The sequence below is a fragment of the Oncorhynchus mykiss genome, chromosome 9 (genome assembly GCF_057628025.1).
Source record: "Oncorhynchus mykiss isolate SJ-2025 chromosome 9, ASM5762802v1, whole genome shotgun sequence".
NCBI classification, from domain to species: domain Eukaryota; kingdom Metazoa; phylum Chordata; class Actinopteri; order Salmoniformes; family Salmonidae; genus Oncorhynchus; species Oncorhynchus mykiss.
Window position 1 is genome coordinate 80,965,841 of NC_143030.1, and position 21,558 is coordinate 80,987,398.

Genomic DNA, 21,558 nt, shown 5'->3' on the forward strand with positions numbered 1-21,558 from the left:
GAACTTATCTGGATTGACTGACCATCATGTCTTAAAGTAATGATAGACTGTCATTTCTCTTTGCTTATTTGAGCTGTTCTTGCCATAATATGGACTTGGTCTTTTACCAAATAGGGCTATCTTCTGTATACCACACCTACCTTGTCAAAATACAACTGATTGCAGCTCTAGCCTTTAGCTTGGTGCGGATGTTGCCTATTATCCATGGCTTCTGGTTGGGATATGTACGTACGGTCACTGTGGGGACGACGTAGTCGATGCACTTATTGATGAAGGCGATGACTGAGGTGATATACTCCTCAATGCCATTGGATGGATCTCTGAACATATTCCAGTCTGTGTTAGCAAAACAGTCCTGTAGCGTAGCATCCGCATCCTCTGACCACTTCCGTATTGAGCAAGTCTCTGGTACTTACTGCTTTAGTTTTTAATTGTAAGCAGGAGGATAGAATTATGGTCAGATTTGCCAAATGGAGGGAGAGCTTTGTATGCGTTTGTGTGTGTGTAGTGAAGGTGGTCTAGAGTTGTTTTCCCTCTGGTTGCACATGTGACATGCTGTAGAAATGAGGTGAAACTGATTTAAGTTTGCCTGCTTAAAGTCCCCGGCCACTAGGAGCAACGCTTCTGGATGAGCATTGTCTTGTTTGCTTTTGGCCTTATACAGCTGGTTGAGTGCGGTCTTAGTGCCAGCATCGGTTTGTGGTGGTAAATAGACGGCTACGAATAAAATAGATGACAACTCCCTCGGTATATAGTTTTGTCTACAGTTTTTCATGAGGTACTCTACCTCAGGCGAGCAATACCACGTGACTTCCTTAATATTGGACATCGCGCACCAGCTTTTATTGACAAATAGACACACACCTCCTGCCCCTCGTCTTACCAGACGTAGCATCTCTGTCCTGCCGATGCACGGAAAACCCAGCCAGCTCTATATTATCCATGTCGTCGTTCAGCTACTCGGTGAAACATAAGATATTACCGTTGGTAGGATAGCCTTGATCGTAGATCATCCAGTCTATTCTCCAGTGATTACACATTGACCAATAGGACACAGATGAAATATGGCAAACAATGCCATTCCTTTTAAATATTAACTGGCAGTACTTACATGTATTGTGACACTAGACACATTAGGGAAGCCATAGAAAAAGGAATCTGGTTGATATCCCATTCACCTCTCAATAGGGACACATAGGAACGCAGAGCTTTCTAAATAAGAGTCCCTTCCTGATTGGATTTTTCTTAGGCTTTCACCTGCAATATCAGTTCTGTTATACTCATAGACAATATTTTTACAGTTTTGGAAACTTTAGAGTGTTTTCTATCCTAAGCTATAAATTATATGCATATTCTAGCATCTTGTCCTGACAAAATATCCCGTTTACTTTGGGAATGTTATTTTTCCAAAAATGAAAATAGTGCCCCCTAGTTTAAGATTGTGACCAAGAAAATTCCAATGTGAACAGTTCCTACTTGGGTCAAGCAAAAAGGTTTTATATGTAGGTATCAGTATTTTGTCTCCCCCATAACCCAAGATAAGATAAATATTTTAAAAAATTGAGGAGTTTTGTTTACACACCTCCTTGACAGTGGTTTACCCACTAGCTGACGAATTCTCACAAGGCACCCCGACCTCTTTACGCAAATGACGGGGATTTGGCCCTGTTGTCGGGGAAACAGTAAACACTACCATCCAGTTCAAGATAAGTCATCTTTGTTCTGATATCCAGAAACTCTTTTTGGTCATAGGAGACGGTAGCAACATTATGTACAAAATAAAATACAAAAAACATACAAAAATAAATAGCAAACAAAAAAAATTGTAGCGCGTAAAACGGCAGCCATTTCCAGGTCTATCAATATGCTTTCAACCATCTAAAATCACAACAACATTCAAATGGGAATACAATGTCAGATATTTTGTATTTATACAACAACTTGATGTGTTATCACTGTGCTTCATCTAATAGCAAAACCAAATGACCTGGATTACAGATGAGATTACATTAAAAGTACACGGTGTAAGTGATCAATGCTGTTGGAGATTCTTCAGATTGTTATAGTAATGCTGAAGATCTCCACAGACCTGTAACCTTTGCAAGCTATCTTGAACATGCACACTTTCCGTGATTACAGAAGACATTTATAGCTGCAGTAACATCAAAATGTGCCCTAAAAAAATGTATTATTGATATTGTTGGATTCACGTCTTCATCTCAAACAAAAAGCATAAAATGTGGTTCATTCAAGTCTCAATCAAAAGTTAAAGAATTAGGACTAAATCAAATTAAATCAGACTTTAAATTTAAATAAATGTAAATATAGTTTCATTTGATTTAGTCCGATTCTTTAACTTTTGATTGAGATGTGAATTAACCACATGTTACATTGATACATTTTTGCAAATATAATGTATTTTCCAAGTAGATTCCATGTCACAATACATTGATAAATTACGTTGAATCAACCAGTTCGTTGATTCAACGTAATCATTCGGGAAGGGCATCATTCGGGAAGGGCATCATTATTTTTTAAGATGGATGGAAATAGAGTTAAATAGAGAGACACAGTGTGATTACACCAGTCACACTCGTAACACCCCGACCCAGTGACTCAGTCATTTAGATCAAACTGAATGTTCCTCAGATCAGTGTTTCCTCAACCCTCTCCTCAGAACCCCCAGCCAGTCCAACCTTCTCCTCAGAACCCCCAACCAGTCCAACCTTCTCCTCAGAACCCCCAGCCAGTCCAACCTTCTCCTCAGAACCCCCAACCAGTCCAACCTTCTCCTCAGAACCCCCAGCCAGTCCAACTTTCTCCTCAGAAGCACCAGTTAGTCCAACACTCTCCTCAGAACCCCCAGCCAGTCCAACACTCTCCTCAGAACCCCCAGCCAGTCCAACCTTCTCCTCAGAAGCCCCAGTCAGTCCAACTTTCTCCTCAGAACCCCCAACCAGTCCAACCTTCTCCTCAGAACCCCCAGCCAGTCCAACCTTCTCCTCAGAACCCCCAACCAGTCCAACCTTCTCCTCAGAAGCCCCAGCCAGTCCAACCTTCTCCTCAGAACCCCCAGCCAGTCCAACCTTCTCCTCAGAAGCCCCAGCCAGTCCAACCTTCTCCTCAGAAGCCCCAGCCAATCCAACCTTCTCCTCAGAAGCCCCAGCCAGTCCAACCTTCTCCTCAGAACCCCCAGCCAGTCCAACCTTCTCCTCAGAACCCCCAGCCAGTCCAACCTTCTCCTCAGAACCCCCAGCCAGTCCAACCTTCTCCTCAGAACCCCCAGCCAGTCCAACCTTCTCCTCAGAACCCCCAGCCAGTCCAACCTTCTCCTCAGAACCCCCAGCCAGTCCAACACTCTCCTCAGAACCCCCAGCCAGTCCAACCTTCTCCTCAGAACCCCCAGCCGGTCCAACCTTCTCCTCAGAAGCCCCAGCCAGTCCAACCTTCTCCTCAGAACCCCCAGCCAGTCCAACCTTCTCCTCAGAACCCCCAGCCAGTCCAACCTTCTCCTCAGAACCCCCAGCCAGTCCAGCCCTTTCCTCAGAACCCCCAGCCAGTCCAACCCTTTCCTCAGAACCCCCAGCCAGTCCAACCTTCTCCTCAGAACCCCAACCCAGTCTAACTTTCTCCTCAGAACCCCCAGCCAGTCCAACCTTCTCCTCAGAAGCCCCAGCCAGTCCAACCTTCTCCTCAGAACCCCAAGCCAGTCCAAACTTCTCTTCAGAACCCCAAGCCAGTCCAACCTTCTCCTCAGAACCCCCAACCAGTCCAACCTTCTCTTCAGAACCCCAGCCAGTCCAACCTTCTCCTCAGAACCCCCAGCCAGTCCAACCTTCTCCTCAGAAGCCCCAGCCAGTCCAACCTTCTCCTCAGAACCCCCAGCCAGTCCAACCTTCTCCTCAGAACCCTAGCCAGTCCAACCTTCTCCTCAGAACCCCCAACCAGTCCAACCTTCTCCTCAGAACCCCAGCCAGTCCAACCTTCTCCTCAGAACCCCCAGCCAGTCCAACCTTCTCCTCAGAAGCCCCAGCCAGTCCAACCTTCTCCTCAGAACCCCCAGCCAGTCCAACCTTCTCCTCAGAACCCCCAGCCAGTCCAACCTTCTCCTCATAACCCCAGCCAGTCCAACCTTCTCCTCAGAACCCCAAGCCAGTCCAAGCTTCTCCTCAGAAGCCCCAGCCAGTCCAACCTTCTCCTCAGAACCCCAAGCCAGTCCAAACTTCTCCTCAGAACCCCAAGCCAGTCCAACCTTCTCCTCAGAACTCCCAACCAGTCCAACCTTCTCCTCAGAACCCCCAGCCAGTCCAACCTTCTCCTCAGAAGCCCCAGCCAGTCCAACCTTCTCCTCAGAACCCCAAGCCAGTCCAACATTCTCCTCAGAACCCCAGGCCAGTCCAACCTTCTCCTCAGAACCCCAAGCCAGTCCAACCTTCTCCTCAGAAGCCCCAGCCAGTCCAACCTTTTCCTCAGAAGCCCCAGCCAGTCCAACCTTCTCCTCAGAAGCCCCAGCCAGTCCAACCTTCTCCTCAGAAGCCCCAGCCAGTCCAACCTTCTCCTCAGAAGCCCTAGCTTTTGAACTCTGCATTGTTGGGAAAGGGCTAGAAAGTAAGCATTTCATGGTAAAGTCTACACCTGTTGTATTTGGCACGTTGAGTAAAGTAACAAATAGCAAGGGCTTAGTGATGAGTGATTAGTTGACCAGTTGACCAGTTGAATCAGGTGACCAGGTGAATCGGTTGAATCAGGTGTCCAGGTGAATCAGTTGAATCAGGTGATCATGTGAATCAGGTGAATCAGTTGAATCAGGTGAATCAGTTGTATCAGATGAATCAGATGAATCAGGTGAGCTTGGACTGGAACACGTAAAATATGTGGAACTGGCTGGAGGTTCTGGTGGAGAGGTTTGGGAAACACTGGATGATATCAGGTGGCTGTTTGTCAGACAGACTATGTGTTTTTCTCTTTCTCAGAGGCGGCAGTAGGCATCCAGCTGAACGTAGCAGACATCCTCCCTCCAAAGGAGAAGGTTACACCAATCCCAGAGGGCAGCGCCTTCTTCTGTCTCAGCAAGACCAACCCGTGAGTCTCGTACAAACACTCTAAACTAATCGATGATTTATTGAGTTTATTGAGTTTATCCTAGAGGACTACTCCTATTATACTAGAGGACTACTACTATTATACTATAGTAATACTACTATTATACTATAGTAATACTATTATTATACTATAGTAATATTACTATTATACTATAGTAATACTACTATTATACTAGTGGGCTACTACTATTATACTATAGTAATACTACTATTATACTAGAGGACTACTACTATTATACTATAGTAATACTACTATTATACTAGAGGACTACTACTATTATACTATAGTAATACTACTATTATACTATAGTAATACTACTATTATACTATAGTAATACTACTATTACACTAGAGGACTACTAAAATAAATAAATGTGCATCTGACGAATAGTGAGCAGAGACATTTTTTCCTTTTCTGAAGTTTATTTAAATATAAAAAAGTAATATTTAGACAATTAGGTTTGATCCCAGCTCTTCTGTTTCAGTTGAGACTGTGCTAGCCCACTGAGCTAAAGCCTAGGCATTATCTTTGGGAGCTAACACACGTCTTCAGGTCTTCGGTAAGGTTTCTTATCAAGGTCTTCAAATTATTATTATTGTTATTGTTTGTTTCTTCTTCAGGATCCGTCGGGGTTGCCACTTCCTGATCCACCACCACATCTTCTGCAATCTCATCCTGGTCTTCATCATCCTCAGCAGCTGCTCTTTGGCCGCAGAGGATCCCATCAGAGCACACTCCTTCAGGAACAATGTAAGTTACACACTCCTTCAGGAACAATGTAAGTTACACTCTCCTTTAGGAACAATGTAAGTTACACTCTCCTTTAGGAACAATGACCCTTTTCTCCACAAATAATATGAATGTGTGTAACGGATGTGAAACGGCTAGCTTAGTTAGCGTGGGCGCTAAATAGCGTTTCAATCAGTGACGTCACTTGCTCTGAGACCTTGAAGTAGTGGTTCCCCTTGCTCTGCAGGGGCCGCCGCTTTTGTGGAGCGATGGGTAACGATGCTTCGAGGGTGACTGTTGATGTGTGCAGAAGGTCCCTAGTTCGCGCCCGGGTATGGGCGAGGGGACGGTCTAAAATTATACTGTTACATGTGCTTGAACTGATGTTCGTCAAGAAATAATGGTGGCAAAACGCACTGGGTAAACCGTTTAAAGACTGCAAGCGCACTAGAGCGAATTATATACAATACGTTTTCTTGAAAACGGGTGGTTTTAAGTGCATTCTAACGTGGACTTTGTTTGTGGAAGCGTATCAGTCGTGTCGAAGGTTTTGCGCGCGCTCAGTTGTGTCTCGAAGCGCTGCGGGAGTAGAAATGTTTAAATGGAAGTGATTGGAACTCCCCTTGGGTGCTTCTGTTACGGTGAAAAGTTCACAATGAAACTAACATTAAATGTGCAGAATGATGTATTTGCATGTGTTGGCCATCAAGCAACCTAATCATTTCTATGCCATTGTGGGCAACGGTAGCCTACCATTTGATACAATAAATATGCTGGAATGACTATCACTGGAGTGATTGCAAATCAATTTGTGCAAACGCATTTAATAAATAGCCTATAATTTCAGTGTATTGTTGTTGTAGCCTTGTGTTATTATGTAAATATTAATGGCCATGTTTAGTTAGTTGGATTGGTAGCAATTGTGGTCATGGTTACAGCTCTATCCAATTCCCAATCGGCTGTTGTTAGAATGCATTAGAGTGAAGGAAACAGTCAGTCAGATTAGGTTACAGGTGATCAGATGTTGTTAGAATGCATTAGAGTGAAGGAAACAGTCAGTCAGATTAGGCTACAGGTGATCAGATGTTGTTAGAATGCATTAGAGTGAAGGAAACAGTCAGTCAGATTAGGTTACAGGTGATCAGTTGTTAGAATGCATTAGAGTGAAGGAAACAGTCAGTCAGATTAGGTTACAGGTGATCAGTTGTTAGAATGCATTAGAGTGAAGGAAACAGTCAGTCAGATTAGGTTACAGGTGATCAGATGTTGTTAGAATGCATTAGAGTGAAGGAAACAGTCAGTCAGATTAGGTTACAGGTGATCAGTTGTTAGAATGCATTAGAGTGAAGGAAACAGTCAGTCAGATTAGGTTACAGGTGATCAGATGTTAGAATGCATTAGAGTGAAGGAAACAGTCAGTCAGATTAGGTTACAGGTGATCAGATGTTGTTAGAATGCATTAGAGTGAAGGAAACAGTCAGTCAGATTAGGTTACAGGTGATCAGATGTTAAAATGCATTAGAGTGAAGGAAACAGTCAGTCAGATTAGGTTACAGGTGATCAGATGTTGTTAGAATGCATTAGAGTGAAGGAAACAGTCAGTCAGATTAGGTTACAGGTGATCAGTTGTTAGAATGCATTAGAGTGAAGGAAACAGTCAGTCAGATTAGGTTACAGGTGATCAGATGTTGTTAGAATGCATTAGAGTGAAGGAAACAGTCAGTCAGATTAGGTTACAGGTGATCAGATGTTGTTAGAATGCATTAGAGTGAAGGAAACAGTCAGTCAGATTAGGTTACAGGTGATCAGATGTTGTTAGAATGCATTAGAGTGAAGGAAACAGTCAGTCAGATTAGGTTACAGGTGATTAGATGTTGTTAGAATGCATTAGAGTGAAGGAAACAGTCAGTCAGATTAGGTTACAGGTGATCAGATGTTGTTAGAATGCATTAGAGTGAAGGAAACAGTCAGTCGGATTAGGTTACAGGTGATCAGACGTTGTTTGAATAAATTCGTCTGGCAATTTGAAGTAAACAGGCTGCTAAATGGTTCAGTTTACATCCATCCGACATCTTGTCTAGGCTACTGTGGGCTATCTGAAATTAGATATAGACCTAATCAGGGGCTATAAACTACCTGCATCTAGCTAAGCAAACCATGGCAAAGTTGAATTACAATCATCAACCCAGATTGTATTCAGAAGCCTAGGCCTATTGAAAAAAAAATCCAAAAATGTTGTGCCATTGATTTTGTTATAATATGGGAGACACTCAGATAGCACAAGGCATAACTCTGTACAATTGCAGGAAATTAGCTGTAAAACAGCTAAATGTTGTCTCTGGGTCCAGTCTTGTTCTGATCTACAGGAACACACAGCCCTGACTAAGAACAGAAACACTGGGTTCAGACTTAACCTCACACAACCAGTCACCAGGCTCCCTGAGCAACACACACACACACACACACACACACACACACACACACACACACACACACACACACACACACACACACACACACACACACACACACACACACACACAGAGAGAAGCAGCTGCCCTGATTGCACATTTGGTTCAGTCATCATGCTAGACGTGCCAATTACAGCCAGCTGAGGAAGGATCGTCTTGTAACGTACAATCAGAGAATCAGTGGGCGCGTTCCAGACTGTCTTGTAACGTACAATCAGAGAATCAGTGGACGCGTTCCAGACTGTCTTGTAACGTACAATCAGAGAACCAGTGGGCGCGTTCCAGACTGTCTTGTAACGTACAATCAGAGAATCAGTGGGCGCGTTCCAGACTGTCTTGTAACGTACAATCAGAGAATCAGTGGGCGCGTTCCAGACTGTCTTGTAACGTACAATCAGAGAATCAGTGGGCGCGTTCCAGACTGTCTTGTAACGTACAATCAGAGAATCAGTGGGCGCGTTCCAGACTGTCTTGTAACGTACAATCAGAGAATCAGTGGGCGCGTTCCAGACTGTCTTGTAATGTACAATCAGAGAACCAGTGGGCCCGTTCCAGACTGTCTTGTAACGTACAATCAGAGAATCAGTGGGCGCGTTCCAGACTGTCTTGTAACATACAATCAGAGAATCAGTGGGCGCGTTCCAGACTGTCTTGTAATGTACAATCAGAGAACCAGTGGGCGCGTTCCAGACTGTCTTGTAGCGTACAATCAGAGAATCAGTGGGCGCGTTCCAGACTGTCTTGTAACATACAATCAGAGAATCAGTGGGCGCGTTCCAGACTGTCTTGAAGCGTACAATCAGAGAATCAGTCGGCGCGTTCCAGACTGTCTTGTAAAGTACAATCAGCAGCCCCACAAGGAGGCAGAGAAGGTAGTGGGGTGTGTTCAAGGGAGGAAGTGGGCACTTTTCCAGGATGCCTACAGTGTAGACTCTTTGACCAAAGTAAATGATCAGATTGTTCAATCCTATTCATTTGATTCCTGGAATTTCCAAAATATACCTGATACCCTGTCTTTGTGTCCTCTCTACCCTACAGGTTCTGGGCTATGCAGACTATGCCTTCACCTCTATATTCACCGTGGAGATTATACTGAAGGTAATGAAACATTAAAGGGGACTGTTTGTCACTATGAAGTGTTATAGATTTGTTATGAAATATGAGGCTACACAGCGTACAGTAGGAGCACTGTGAAACAGTGGCTGCACATCCCAAATGGCACCCTATTCCTTCCATCGTGCACTTTATATAGGGAATAGGGTGTCATAAGGCTCTGGTCTAAAGTAGTGCACTATATAGGGAATAGGGTGCCATAGGGCTCTGGTCTAAAGTAGTGCACTATGTAGGGAATAGGGTGCCATAGGGCTCTGGTCTAAAGTAGTGCACTTTATATAGGGAATAGGGTGCCATAGGGCTCTGGTCTAAAGTAGTGCACTATATAGGGAATAGGGTGCCATAAGGCTCTGGTCTAAAGTAGTGCACTATATAGGGAATAGGGTGCCATAGGGCTCTGGTCTAAAGTAGTGCACTATATAGGGAATAGGGTGCCATAGGGCTCTGGTCTAAAGTAGTGCACTATATATAGGGAATAGGGTGCCATAGGGCTCTGGTCTAAAGTAGTGCACTATATAGGGAATAGGGTGCCATAAGGCTCTGGTCTAAAGTAGTGCACTATATAGGGAATAGGGTGCCATAGGGCTCTGGTCTAAAGTAGTGCACTATATATAGGGAATAGGGTGCCATAGGGCTCTGGTCTAAAGTAGTGCACTATATAGGGAATAGGGTGCCATAAGGCTCTGGTCTAAAGTAGTGCACTATATAGGGAATAGGGTGCCATAAGGCTCTGGTCTAAAGTAGTGCACTATGTAGGGAATAGGGTGCCATAGGGCTCTGGTCTAAAGTAGTGCACTTTATATAGGGAATAGGGTGCCATAGGGCTCTGGTCTAAAGTAGTGCACTATATAGGGAATAGGGTGCCATAAGGCTCTGGTCTAAAGTAGTGCACTATATAGGGAATAGGGCTCTGGTCTAAAGTAGTGCACTATATATGGAATAGGGCTCTGGTCTAAAGTAGTGCACTATATAGGGAATAGGGCTCTGGTCTAAAGTAGTGCACTATATAGGGAATAGGGCTCTGGTCTAAAGTAGTGCACTATATAGGGAATAGGCTCTGGTCTAAAGTAGTGCACTATATATAGGGAATAGGATGCCATAGGGCTCTGGTCTAAAGTAGTGCACTATATAGGGAATAGGGCTCTGGTCTAAAGTAGTGCACTATATATAGGGAATAGGGTGCCATAGGGCTCTGGTCTAAAGTAGTGCACTATATAGGGAATAGGGTGCCATAGGGCTCTGGTCTAAAGTAGTGCACTATATAGGGAATAGGGTGCCATAAGGCTCTGGTCTAAAGTAGTGCACTATATATAGGGAATAGGATGCCATAGGGCTCTGGTCTAAAGTAGTGCACTATATAGGGAATAGGGTGCCATAGCGCTCTGGTCTAAAGTAGTGCACTATAAATAGGGAATAGGGTGCCATAGGGCTCTGGTCTAAAGTAGTGCACTATATATAGGGAATAGGGTGCCATAGGGCTCTGGTCTAAAGTAGTGCACTATATAGGGAATAGGGTGCCATAGGGCTCTGGTCTAAAGTAGTGCACTATATAGGAAATAGGGTGCCATAGGGCTCTGGTCTAAAGTAGTGCACTATATAGGGCGGCAGGGTAGCCTAGTGGTTAGAGCGTTAGACCAGTAACAGCAAGGTTGCAAGTTCAAACCCCCGAGCTGACAAGGTACAAATCTGTTGTTCTGCCCCTGAACAGGCAGTTAACCCACTGTTCCTAGGCCGTCATTGAAAATAAGAATTTGTTCTTATAAATGGTTAAAATAAATAAATATAGGGAATAGGGTGCTATAAGGCTCTGGTATAAAGTAGTGCACTATATAGGGAATAGGGCTCTGGTCTAAAGTAGTGCACTATATATAGGGAATAGGATGCCATAGGGCTCTGGTATAAAGTAGTGCACTGAATAGGGTGCCATAGGGCTCTGGTCTAAAGTAGTGCACTATATAGGGAATAGGATGCCATAGGGCTCTGGTATAAAGTAGTGCACTATATAGGGAATAGGGTGCAATAGGGCTCTGGTCTAAAGTAGTGCACTATATATGGAATAGGGTGCATTAGGGCTCTGGTCTAAAGTAGTGCACTATATAGGGAATAGGGCTCTGGTCTAAAGTAGTGCACTATATAGGGAATAGGGCTCTGGTCTAAAGTAGTGCACTACCACATCACCACTAAGTTCTCATTTTATTATGTTCCCTGTCCTAACACTCCTGTTCTCTTTTTTCCTCTTCCTACCCCCTTTCCTCCTCTTTCCTCCTCTTCCCCTCTCCCCCTCCTCCTCCTCCGCCCCCCTCTCCTCCTCCCCCACCTCCTCATCCTCCACCTCCTCCTCTACCTCCTCCACCTCCTCCTCATCCTCATCCACCGCCTCCTCCTCATCCTCCACCTCCTCCACCTCCACCTCCTTCTCTTCCACCTCATCCTCCTCCTCCTCCTCCTCCCCCACCTCCTGTTTATCCTCCTCCCCTCCTCCTACTCATCCTCCACCTCCTCCCCCTCCACCTCCTCCTCCTCCTCATCCACCTCCTCCTCATCCTCATCCTCCTCCAACTCATCCTCCTCCTGCTCCTACTCCCCCACCTCCTGCTTATCCTCCTCCTCCCCTCCTCATCCTCCTCTTCCTCCTCCCCCTCCTGCTCCTCCTACTCTTCCTCCTCCTCCCCCTCCACCTCCTCCTCATCATCTTCCTCCACCTCCTCCTCCCCCTCCTCCTCCTCGTCATCTTCCTCCTCCTCCTCACCCTCCTCCTCCGCCTCATCTTCCTCCTCCTCCTGTTTATCCTCCTCCTCCCCCACCTCCTCTTCCTCCTCCTCCTCTTCTAGATGACGGTTCATGGAGCGTTCCTCCACCAAGGTTCATTCTGTAGGAACTGGTTCAATCTGTTGGATCTCCTGGTGGTTTCTGTGTCTCTGATCTCCTTCTTCCTACAGTGAGTCTCAATTAAACTTCTGTACAACGTTAGGCATCATAGCCTTAGCCTAGCATGTCCACTGTATACAACGTTAGGCATCATAGCCTTAGCCTAGCATGTCCACTGTATACAACGTTAGGCATCATAGCCTTAGCCTAGCATGTCCACTGTATACAACGTTAGGCATCATAGCCTTAGCCTAGCATGTCCACTGTATACAACGTTAGGCATCATAGCCTTAGCCTAGCATGTCCACTGTATACAACGTTAGGCATCATAGCCTTAGCCTAGCATGTCCACTGTATACAACGTTAGGCATCATAGCCTTAGCCTAGCATGTCCACTGTATACAACGTTAGGCATCATAGCCTTAGCCTAGCATGTCCACTGTATACAACGTTAGGCATCATAGCCTTAGCCTAGCATGGCCACTGTATACAACGTTAGGCATCATAGCCTTAGCCTAGCATGTCCACTGTATAAGCACTGAGTACCATTACCACGGCCGTATGTTCTGGTCATACATACAGTGCATTCAGAAAGTAGTCAGCCCCCTTCACCTTTTCTACATTTTGTTACTTTACAGCCTTATTCTAAAATGAATATATCCTTTTTTTCTGTCATCAATCTACACATAATACCCCATAATGGCAAAGCAAATGTTTTCAAATAAAACAACTGAAATACTACATCTACAGTGGGGGGGAAAAAAGTATTTAGTCAGCCACCAATTGTGCAAGTTCTCCCACTTAAAAAGATGAGAGAGGCCTGTAATTTTTTTACTTATTTTTGTACACTTCAACTATGACAGACAAAATGAGAGGAAAAAATTCCAGAAAATCACATTGTAGGATTTTTAATGAATTTATTTGCAAATTATGGTGGAAAGTAAGTATTTGGTCACCTACAAACAAGCAAGATTTCTGGCTCTCACAGATCTGTAACTTCTTCTTTAAGAGGCTCCTCTGTCCTCCACACCTTACCTGTATTAATGGCACCTGTTTGAACTTGTTATCAGTATAAAAGACACCTGTCCACAACCTCAAACAGTCACACTCCAAACTCCACTATGGCCAAGACCAAAAAGCTGTCAAAGGACACCAGAAACAAAATTGTAGACCTGCCCAAGGCTGGGGAGACTGAATCTGCAATAGGTAAGCAGCTTGGTTTGAAGAAATCAACTGTGGGAGCAATTATTATGAAATGGAAGACATACAAGACCACTGATAATCTCCCTCGATCTGGGGCTATACGCAGAATGTACAGGTGTACCAAGCTGGTAGAGTCATACTGAAGAAGACTCGAGGCTGTAATCGCTACCAAAGGTGATTCAACAAAGTAAATCAAATCCAATGTATTTATAAAGCCCTTCTTACATCAGATGATATCTCAAAGTGCTGTACAGAAACCCAGCCTAAAACCCCAAACAGCAAGCAATGCAGGTGTAGAAGCACGGTGGCTAGGAAAAACTCCCTAGAAAGGCCAAAACCTGGGAAGAAACCTAGAGAGGAACCAGGCTATGTGGGGTGGCCAGTCCTCTTCTGGCTGTGCCGGGTGGAGATTATAACAGAACATGGCCAAGATGTTCAAATGTTCATAAATGACCAGCATGGTTCAATATTAATAAGGCAGAACAGTTGAAACTGGAGCAGCAGCACGGTCAGGTGGACTGGGGACAGCAAGGAGTCATCATGTCAGGTAGTCCTGGGGCATGGTCCTAGAGCTCAGGTCAGTTGAAACTGGAGCAGCAGCACGGCCAGGTGGACTGGGGACAGCAAGGAGTCATCATGTCAGGTAGTGCTGGGGTATGGTCCTAGGGCTCAGGTCCTCCGAGAGAGAGAAAGAAAGAGAGAAGGAGAGAATTAGAGGGAATAGGAAAGTACTGAGTAAAGGATCTAAATACATATGTAAATGTGATATTTCCACTGTCTATGAATTTGAGAGTTTTTATAATCTCTCCAGCCTCATCCCTCAGCTTTTTACTGAAACCGGAGAAAGTTTTGTTATTGTATCAACTGCTGATAAAGGCTGTAGAACACACCAGCTATCTGAGTGAAGAACCACATCAGTTCTTCTACCTGTCCTGAAATCAGTACTACTACCTGTTCTGAAATCAGTACTACTACCTGTTCTGAAATCAGTACTACTACCTGTTCTGAAATCAGTACTCCCACCTGTTCTGAAATCAGTACTCCTACCTGTTCTGAAATCAGTACTCCTACCTGTTCTGAAATCAGTACTCCTACCTGTTCTGAAATCAGTACTCCTACCTGTTCTGAAATCAGTACTCCTACCTGTTCTGAAATCAGTCCTCCTACCTGTTCTGAAATCAGTCCTCCTACCTGTTCTGAAATCAGTAACCCTACCTGTTCTGAAATCAGTACTCCCACCTGTTCTGAAATCAGTACTCCTACCTGTTCTGAAATCAGTACTCCTACCTGTTCTGAAATCAGTACTCCTACCTGTTCTGAACTCAGTGCTCCTACCTGTTCTGAAATCAGTACTCCTACCTGTTCTGAACTCAGTGCTCCTACCTGTTCTGAAATCAGTACACCTACCTGTTCTGAAATCAGTACTACCTGTTCTAAAGGAGGATAACCTTATGTGACTCTCTTGCTCTCTCTCCCTGTTCTCTCTCTCTCTCTCTCTCCCTGTTTCTCTCTTTCTCTCCCAGTTCGAGTGCCATCTCTGTGGTCAAGATTCTCAGGGTACTCAGAGTACTCAGGCCTCTACGAGCCATCAACAGAGCCAAAGGACTGAAGGTAAGGGTGGTTGCGTGTGTGTGTGTGTGTGGTTGTGTACTTGTTTGTTGACCTGCCTAACAACTGTGTGTTCTGTCCATTCAGCATGTGGTCCAGTGTGTGTTCGTAGCGATCAAGACCATCGGTAACATCATGATCGTCACTACTCTACTACAGTTCATGTTCGCCTGCATCGGAGTCCAGCTCTTCAAGGTAACGTGTAATGTACTGAGAGTCTATCTCTTCAAGGTAATATGTACTGTACTGTACTGAGAGTCTATCTCTTCAAGGTAATATGTACTGTACTGTACTGAGAGTCTAACTCATCAAGGTAATATGTACTGTACTGAGAGTCTAACTCTCCAAGGTAATATGTACTGTACTGAGAGTCTAACTCTTCAAGGTAATATGTACTGTACTGTACTGAGAGTCTAACTCTTCAAGGTAATATGTACTGTACTGTACTGAGAGTCTAACTCATCAAGGTAATATGTACTGTACTGTACTGAGAGTCTAACTCATCAAGGTAATATGTACTGTACTGAGAGTCTAACTCTTCAAGGTAATATGTACTGTACTGAGAGTCTAACTCTTCAAGGTAATATGTACTGTACTGTACTGAGAGTCTAACTCATCAAGGTAATATGTACTGTACTGAGAGTCTAACTCTCCAAGGTAACGTGTACTGTACTGAGAGTCTAACTCAAGGTAACGTGTACTGTACTGATAGTCTAACTCTTCAAGGTAATATGTACTGTACTGTACTGAGAGTCTAACACTCCAAGGTAATATGTACTGTACTGAGAGTCTAACTCTTCAAGGTAATATGTACTGTACTGAGAGTAGCTCTTCAAGGTAATATGTACTGTACTGAGAGTCTAACTCTACAAGGTAATATGTACTGTACTGAGAGTCTATCTCTTCAAGATAATATGTACTGTACTGAGAGTCTATCTCTTCAAGGTAATATGTAATGTACTGTGAGTCTAACTCTTCAAGGTAATATGTACTGTAATGTACTGAGAGTCTAACTCTTCAAGGTAATATGTAATGTACTGAGAGTCTAACTCTTCAAGGTAATATGTAATGTACTGTGAGTCTAACTCTTCAAGGTAATATGTAATGTACTGAGAGTCTAACTCTTCAAGGTAATATGTACTGTACTGAGAGTCTAACTCTACAAGGTAATATGTACTGTACTGAGAGTCTAACTCTTCAAGGTAATATGTACTGTACTGTACTGAGAGTCTAACTCTTCAAGGTAATATGTACTGTACTATTCTATTCTCCATACTATACCATATTAGAATCTATTCTCCATACTATACCATATTAGAATCTATTCTCCATACTATACCATATTAGAATCTATTCTCCATACTATACCACATTAGAATCTATTCTCCATACTATACCACATTAGAATCTATTCTCCATACTATACCATATTAGAATCTATTCTCCATACTATACCACATTAGAATCTATTCTCCATACTATACCATATCAGAATCTATTCTCCATACTATACCATATCAGAATCTATTCTCCATACTATACCATATTAGAATCTGTTCTCCATACTATACCACATTAGAATCTATTCTCCATATTAGAATCTATTCTCCATATTATACCATATTAGAATCTATTCTCCATACTATACCATATTAGAATCTGTTCTCCATACTATACCACATTAGAATCTATTCTCCATATTAGAATCTATTCTCCATACTATACCATATTAGAATCTGTTCTCCATACTATACCATATCAGAATCTATTCTCCATACCATATTAGAATCTATTCTCCATACTATACCATATTAGAATCTATTCTCCATATTAGAATCTATTCTCCATATTAGAATCTATTCTCCATATTAGAATCTATTCTCCATACTATACCATATTAGAATCTATTCTCCATACTATACCATATTAGAATCTATTCTCCATATTAGAATCTATTCTCCATATTAGAATCTATTCTCCATATTAGAATCTATTCTCCATACTATACCATATTATAATCTATTCTCCATACTATACCATATTAGAATCTATTCTCCATATTAGAATCTATTCTCCATACTATACCATATTAGAATCTGTTCTCCATACTATACCATATTAGAATCTATTCTCCATATTAGAATCTATTCTCCATACTATACCATATTAGAATCTGTTCTCCATACTATACCATATTAGAATCTATTCTCCATATTAGAATCTATTCTCCATATTAGAATCTATTCTCCATACTATACCATATTAGAATCTATTCTCCATACTATACCATATTAGAATCTGTTCTCCATACTATACCATATTAGAATCTGTTCTCCATATTAGAATCTATTCTCCATACTATACCATATTAGAATCTATTCTCCATACTATACCATATTAGAATCTATTCTCCATATTAGAATCTATTCTCCATATTATAATATATTCTCCATACTATACCATATTAGAATCTATTCTCCATACTATACCATATTAGAATCTATTCTCCATACTATACCATATTAGAATCTATTCTCCATATTAGAATCTATTCTCCATATTAGAATCTATTCTCCATATTATAATATATTCTCCATACTATACCATATTAGAATCTATTCTCCATACTATACCATATTAGAATCTATTCTCCATACTATACCATATTAGAATCTATTCTCCATACTATACCATATTAGAATCTATTCTCCATACTATACCATATTAGAATCTATTCTCCATACTATACCATATTAGAATCTATTCTCCATACTATACCATATTAGAATCTATTCTCCATATTAGAATCTATTCTCCATATTAGAATCTATTCTCCATATTAGAATCTATTCTCCATATTATAATATATTCTCCATACTATACCATATTAGAATCTATTCTCCATACTATACCATATTAGAATCTATTCTCCATACTATACCATATTAGAATCTATTCTCCATACTATACCATATTAGAATCTATTCTCCATACTATACCATATTAGAATCTATTCTCCATATTAGAATCTATTCTCCATATTAGAATCTATTCTCCATATTAGAATCTATTCTCCATATTATAATATATTCTCCATACTATACCATATTAGAATCTATTCTCCATACTATACCATATTAGAATCTATTCTCCATACTATACCATATTAGAATCTATTCTCCATATTATAATCTATTCTCCATACTATACCATATTAGAATCTATTCTCCATACTATACCATATTAGAATCTATTCTCCATACTATACCATATTAGAATCTATTCTCCATACTATACCATATTAGAATCTATTCTCCATATTATAATATATTCTCCATACTATACCATATTAGAATCTATTCTCCATATTAGAATCTATTCTCCATATTAGAATCTATTCTCCATATTATAATATATTCTCCATACCATATTATAATATATTCTCCATACTATACCATATTAGAATCTATTCTCCATATTAGAATCTATTCTCCATATTAGAATCTATTCTCCATATTAGAATCTATTCTCCATACCATATTAGAATCTATTCTCCATACTATACCATATTAGAATCTATTCTCCATATTAGAATCTATTCTCCATACTATACCATATTAGAATCTATTCTCCATACTATACCATATTAGAATCTATTCTCCATATTAGAATCTATTCTCCATACTATACCATATTAGAATCTGTTCTCCATACTATACCTCATTAGAATCTATTCTCCATATTATAATCTATTCTCCATACCATATTAGAATATATTCTCCATACTATACCATATTAGAATCTATTCTCCATATTAGAATCTATTCTCCATATTAGAATCTATTCTCCATATTATAATATATTCTCCATACCATATTAGAATCTATTCTCCATACTATACCATATTAGAATCTATTCTCCATATTAGAATCTATTCTCCATACTATACCATATTAGAATCTGTTCTCCATATTAGAATCTATTCTCCATACTATACCATATTAGAATCTATTCTCCATACTATACCATATTAGAATCTATTCTCCATATTAGAATCTATTCTCCATACTATACCATATTAGAATCTGTTCTCCATACTATACCTCATTAGAATCTATTCTCCATATTATAATCTATTCTCCATACCATATTAGAATCTATTCTCCATACTATACCATATTAGAATCTATTCTCCATATTAGAATCTATTCTCCATACTATACCATATTAGAATCTGTTCTCCATACTATACCATATTAGAATCTGTTCTCCATACTATACCACATTAGAATCTATTCTCCATATTATAATCTATTCTCCATACCATATTAGAATCTATTCTCCATACTATACCATATTAGAATCTATTCTCCATATTAGAATCTGTTCTCCATACTATACCATATTAGAATCTATTCTCCATACTATACCACATTAGAATCTATTCTCCATACTATACCATATCAGAATCTATTCTGCATACCATATTAGAATCTATTCTCCATACTATACCATATTAGAATCTATTCTCCATACTATACCATATTAGAATCTAATCTCCATACTATACCACATTAGAATCTATTCTCCATATTAGAATCTATTCTCCATACTATACCATATTAGAATCTGTTCTCCATACTATACCATATTAGAATCTATTCTCCATACTATACCACATTAGAATCTATTCTCCATATTATAATCTATTCTCCATACCATATTAGAATCTATTCTCCATACTATACCATATTAGAATCTATTCTCCATATTAGAATCTATTCTCCATACTATACCATATTAGAATCTGTTCTCCATACTATACCATATTAGAATCTGTTCTCCATACTATACCACATTAGAATCTATTATCCATACTATACCACATTAGAATCTGTTCTCCATACTATACCATATTAGAATCTATTCTCCATACTATACCACATTAGAATCTGTTCTCCATACTATACCATATTAGAATCTATTCTCCATACTATACCACATTAGAATCTATTCTCCATACTATACCATATCAGAATCTATTCTGCATACCATATTAGAATCTATTCTCCATACTATACCACATTAGAATCTATTCTCCATACTATACCATATTATAATCTATTCTCCATACCATATTAGAATCTATTCTCCATACTATACCATATTAGAATCTATTCTCCATATTAGAATCTATTCTCCATACTATACCATATTAGAATCTGTTCTCCATACTATACCATATTAGAATCTATTCTCCATACTATACCACATTAGAATCTATTCTCCATACTATACCATATCAGAATCTATTCTGCATACCATATTAGAATCTATTCTCCATACTATACCACATTAGAATCTATTCTCCATACTATACCATATCAGAATCTATTCTGCATACCATATTAGAATCTGTTCTCCATACTATACCACATTAGAATCTATTCTGCATACTATACCATATTAGAATCTATTCTCCATACTATACCACATTAGAATCTATTCTCCATACTATACCATATTAGAATCTATTCTCCATACTATACCACATTAGAATCTATTCTCCATACTATACCATATTAGAATCTATTCTCCATATTAGAATCTATTCTGCATACCATAGTAGAATCTATTCTCCATACTATACCATATTAGAATCTATTCTCCATACTATACCATATTAGAATCTATTCTCCATACTGTACCATATTAGAATCTGTTCTCCATACTATACCACATTATAATCTATTCTGCATACCATATTAGAATCTATTCTCCATACTATACCATATTAGAATCTATTCTCCATACTATACCATATTAGAATCTATTCTCCATACTATACCATATTAGAATCTATTCTCCATACCATATTAGAATCTGTTCTCCATACTATACCACATTAGAATCTATTCTCCATACTATACCATATCAGAATCTATTCTCCATACTATACCATATTAGAATCTATTCTCCATACTATACCATATTAGAATCTATTCTCCATACTTTTGTCACGGCCGTCATTAGGAAATGACCAAGTGGCAGCGTGGTGAGCGTACATATTCCTTTAATTAAGAAATGCCGCCGACAAAAACAATAAACAATACAAAACAACCGTGAAGCTTAACAGGGCAATGTGCCACAAACAAAGACAACTTCCCACCCTGAAAGGAGGAGAAAAGGGCTGCCTAAATATGGTTCCCAATCAGACACAACGATAGACAGCTGTATGAGAACCATACCCGGCCAAAACATAGAAATACAAAATCATAGAAAAACGAAACATAGAATGCCCACCCCAAATCACACCCTGACCAATCCAAATAGAGACATTAAAATGCTCTCTAAGGTCAGGGCGTGACAACTATACCATAGTACAATCTAATTGTTATTTTATTTCAGGGTAAATTCTACCGCTGTACAGATGAGGCCAAACACACGCCGGAGCAGTGCAAGT

General features: G+C 40.6%; 1 protein-coding gene across 4 annotated transcripts in view; it reads left to right on the forward strand.

Moving 5' to 3' along the window:
• Window positions 1–21,558, forward strand: part of cacna1fb (calcium voltage-gated channel subunit alpha1 Fb) — a 204,660-nt gene that overhangs the window by 92,872 nt on the left and 90,230 nt on the right. For all 4 annotated transcript variants that reach the window (XM_090185540.1, XM_036989057.2, XM_090185541.1 and 1 more), the window contains exons 20-26: window positions 4,974–5,082; window positions 5,724–5,853; window positions 9,342–9,401; window positions 12,248–12,354; window positions 15,011–15,098; window positions 15,183–15,290; window positions 21,504–21,556. In XM_090185540.1, the coding sequence (XP_090041666.1) occupies window positions 4,974–5,082; window positions 5,724–5,853; window positions 9,342–9,401; window positions 12,248–12,354; window positions 15,011–15,098; window positions 15,183–15,290; window positions 21,504–21,556 (655 nt within the window). The remainder of the gene's footprint in view (window positions 1–4,973; window positions 5,083–5,723; window positions 5,854–9,341; window positions 9,402–12,247; window positions 12,355–15,010; window positions 15,099–15,182; window positions 15,291–21,503; window positions 21,557–21,558) is intronic.